General features: G+C 31.3%; 1 protein-coding gene across 1 annotated transcript in view; it reads right to left on the reverse strand.

Moving 5' to 3' along the window:
• LOC106459831 (serine hydroxymethyltransferase, cytosolic-like) overlaps positions 1-3,549 on the reverse strand; it is a gene marked incomplete at its 3' end in the record, with an annotated part of 5,720 nt that extends 2,171 nt beyond the window's left edge. Inside the window, exons 1-2 of the mRNA XM_022386380.1 lie at positions 3,379-3,549; positions 941-1,163 (exon numbers count right to left, since the gene is read on the reverse strand). Coding sequence (XP_022242088.1) covers positions 941-1,158 — 218 coding nt within the window. The remainder of the gene's footprint in view (positions 1-940; positions 1,164-3,378) is intronic.
• Positions 3,550-4,123: the final 574 nt, after the last annotated feature.

A 4,123-nucleotide genomic window follows, 5' to 3' on the forward strand; every position in this document is an offset into this window, starting at 1 on the left:
CCATAGAATTCCACTATAATTTATCAAGTTTCGTAACTAAGCTGTATTTCAGTCTAAAAAAATATGAAATTTGAAACTAAAGACACAACCTACCTCCTAGTAATCTTGGTTCAAAAGAAAGAAAGGGCATTTAAACACGTTAAAATAGCTGAGAAAGCCACTAGGGGGACATTCTGAGCTTCTGACTCGTTATTCATGTCATATATAGAGGTATGTGTATATAAGGGTGTGTTCCCAAAAATTGAAAGAGGTGTTTGATTTATTACATGAGCAATATCTTAGCAAACTGAGAAGATAAGAGGCTCTTAATTTATATTGTAGCTTGTCAATATTGGTAATTTGAGTTCCTAATAGACTTAGTATTTTGACATTACAAACATCTAATTTGAACCAGTGCTGCATTCAACATACCACATGACAAAGAAAAATCAATGTTTAACTGTGTTTTCTTTATATTTACTTTTAAATTAAGAAATTGAGTAAGGTATAATACTAAAATTTGAATTATAATCTACAGTTTGATACCAAACTTACTGACATAAATTCATGAAATATTAGTTCAATAAGTAAAAATAATAATGTATAAAATAATTTTTTGTTCAGGTTGTAAACAATACACATACATAAATCTTCTCACCATCTTAATGAGAAATTCACATAATTTCATATTTAATATTTTTTCTACTTTTTAAGACTGACTAAAAAAACAAATTACTCTATTATAAAATCTACCTTAACAACATTACTGTTACTTCTAGAAGGACTTGGGTAGAGGAATAAATTCTCAATACTACCAGATGCATTAATTTGCATCAGAGCGAGTCAGTTTTCTAACCAAATATTCACTTTTATGACGTAAAGCCATAAAACAGGCATCTCTGATACACAAATCAAAAATACTATAATGACATATTTTAAACACAAAAAATCAAAAACTAACCTCCTTCCAGGGTAACCTTCGGAATATTTGTTATGTAAACAAGAGCCTAATGACTGCAGCACTGCAAGACTCGTAAAATTCTCTGAAGCAATCATTTCAAGCCCTTTCTTCTGTCTTTGTTTTTCTTTTTGAATGAAACCATACAGTTCAGGATCTGATTCATCAAGGGGTTGGTTAAGATACCAACTATCTACACTTTTTAGACCCACAACAGACATCCTTACTGCAAAGATTAATTAAAACAACATCAGCATCTACAGTTTACAAACATCTCCAAGTAATCTAAATAGCAGCATGAAAAAAAAAAAGTATAATCAACTTTCTACTGGAACTTTTATTTGACAACTTCCACAACTTGGATGTCACAGAAACAAAATATCTGTACAACTTTGGTATTTTTAAAGCTTCTTTGTTCCTTATCCATTCTGTGGTCTTTTTAAATGAACCAAAAATACTTTAGAGCTATATTAGATAAGTCTTCCAAAATATGGAATTACAAAACAGTGCTGAACTTGAATAGATTTAGTTAAGGCTAAGGATTGGTTTGTATTTCGTGCAAAGCTACACGAGGGTTATCTGCACTAGCTGTCCCTAATTTAGCAGTGTTAGACTAGAGGGAAAGCAGCTAGTCAACACCACCCACTGCCAACTCTTGGACTACTCTTTTACCAATGAAAAGTGGAATTGACTGTCACATTGTAATGCACCCATGGATGAAAGTGCAAGGATGTTCAGTGTGACGGGGGATCGAACCTGCAGATTGCATAAAGCTAAGGAATGACCAGAATGAACATGATGCGTAAAACTAATTTTATTAAACACAACACAAAAACTGTGTGTATATATCACTTAGGGCACAATGGATGGTCACTTCTTCACTTAGTTTTCTCTCATTGATCACACAGTGAAAGTCAGGTCAAGATTAGGAGTTGACTAAAAATCAGACTAACTAAATATTAGGTTACTACCTTTAAAGAAGCTTCACATTTATCCAGCAAGATATGCACTACCACATTATGGTGATTTTCATTACACAAAGGTAGGGCTGTATCTTCTACATATTACCTTTATAGCCATCAAAACACAGTGCTGTCAACTTCCTGATATAAAGTCACTGCAAGCAATCTTCTCCAATGTTCAGTTTTATCAAACTTATTTAACTCCAAAATTTATGTTTATCAAAATTGATAATGAATATTTTGTTACTATCAGGTCACAGCCATTTCTCAAATTAATCATTTAAAAATAATTTCTCAGCTTTAAAAATGAAAGAAAATTTACATTCCATAAATCTTTTAAGCCTTTCTCTTATGAAAAGTTAGGTTAGAAGGATGACATTTAGCTTTCAATAATGACTAAATAACAACTAAAAACATTAGAAAAATTGCACAATTCAATTTATGAAAATTAAAAAAAAAATCAGTACAAAGGATTTAAACAATGAAGCAACTCATTAATTGTGTGATGAATAGAAAAAGAACTTTGAGAAATTTAAGTTTTGAGAATTTCAAAGTTAATTTTGGACTTTAAAAATATATTAAACATTAACTCTCTTAGCTACTTTGAAAAGTATTTTTATGAAACTTCAATAAGAAGACAAATGTTATAATTATTTTATTAGACAAACACACCTTCCATAACTGAATATACAAAACTGTTCTTATACAAACAAATAATTTGATGAAACCTTATATCAAACTGGACAAACAGAACTGATTCCCACAACATGTGTTATAGTAAGGTTTTTTTCTGCCAGAAATTTTGAGACCACTCAATAACAGTTTACATTTCCAAACCTAATTATTCTTTTATTTTACACACACACACGTATATAATACATAAACAGCTTTTAATCTGTACTACAGTGTATATTAAAATGTTCAAAAATAATTACCTGATATAAAAAAGAAAAATAACTATGATTACAAAAAGCACTTGGTCAGTACAAAGTGCCATTCTGGAACATATATATAAGATTCAACAAGACTAGTACTAACAGTCTAATACTATTATAATTATTAATGTATTACCACTATCAGTTAGCAGGCCAAACAACTCACAATATTATAAAAGGTATAATACAGTATTTTTGGTATCTATCTACAGAATTATATTTGAAATACCTGCACTTGAAATTAAGTTGAATCCTTTTTCATCTTAGAAATACTAAGTGACTGAAATATGGCTCTTAATCATTTAAAGTTAGTCTTACTCTTAACTTACAATAGAGCATATTGATTGTTTTTGCACTAGGACTCCTACTCCTAAGTAGGAGCAAAACTAAATTATAAAAAAAAAGGATAAGAATAATGTGACTTCAGTATAGTGTACTGGTAGTAGTACTTATAATATAAATATTACTAGCAGCAGTAGCACTGTCGGTGTCACCGTGTAACTACAAATCAGCATAAATAATTTCAAGGAAATTAATACTCAACTTGGCGTATACTAATAACTGTACTTGCTAGAAGTAGTAAAGACAAACGTCTTAACGTATCAACAGGGGACAGTCGAGAGAATGAATGAACACTATTAAAATATTTTAAATGTGTTGGAAAATACCCGCACTCGTGACCACACTACACCGATTTGTAAAACTTGTCAACGTGACTTAGTAGAAGGCCCTCTGTCATTTAAAAAGGGAGCAGAAAAAATAATTAGATCATTTTAAAAATTGAAAATAAAATAATTTGCCACAATTAACAATAGAAAGGCGCATATTAAGGCACAATTCAAGATATTATAATTATAGACTGTATTATATTTCTCAATACTGTGTGTAAGGTAATCACACATCTGTAATAAAATGTTCTCATTCCGACCAACTTAAACAACCCGGAGATCCACAGACCAACCGCCACTGTAGATTAGTAACTTATGTAAAAAACTTAATTTGGTGCCAATGATAATTACAAGAGGAAAAATTAAGTCACCAAACTGATCTTTTAAAGCTTTCCTTGCACATACACACTAAAAAAAGCAAATATTTAAAACAACACCCTTTATATTTCGGGATATCATCGATTTCCTTGTTTGTTTGTTTTTGAATTTCGCGCAAAGCTACACGAGGCCTGGTTAAGGCATTCGACTCACAATCTGAGGGTCGCGGGTTCGAATCCCTGTCACACCAAACATGCTCGCCCTTTCAGCCGTGGGGGCGTTATAATGTGACGGTCAATCCCA

The sequence above is a fragment of the Limulus polyphemus genome, unplaced genomic scaffold (genome assembly GCF_000517525.1).
Source record: "Limulus polyphemus unplaced genomic scaffold, Limulus_polyphemus-2.1.2 Scaffold667, whole genome shotgun sequence".
NCBI classification, from domain to species: domain Eukaryota; kingdom Metazoa; phylum Arthropoda; class Merostomata; order Xiphosura; family Limulidae; genus Limulus; species Limulus polyphemus.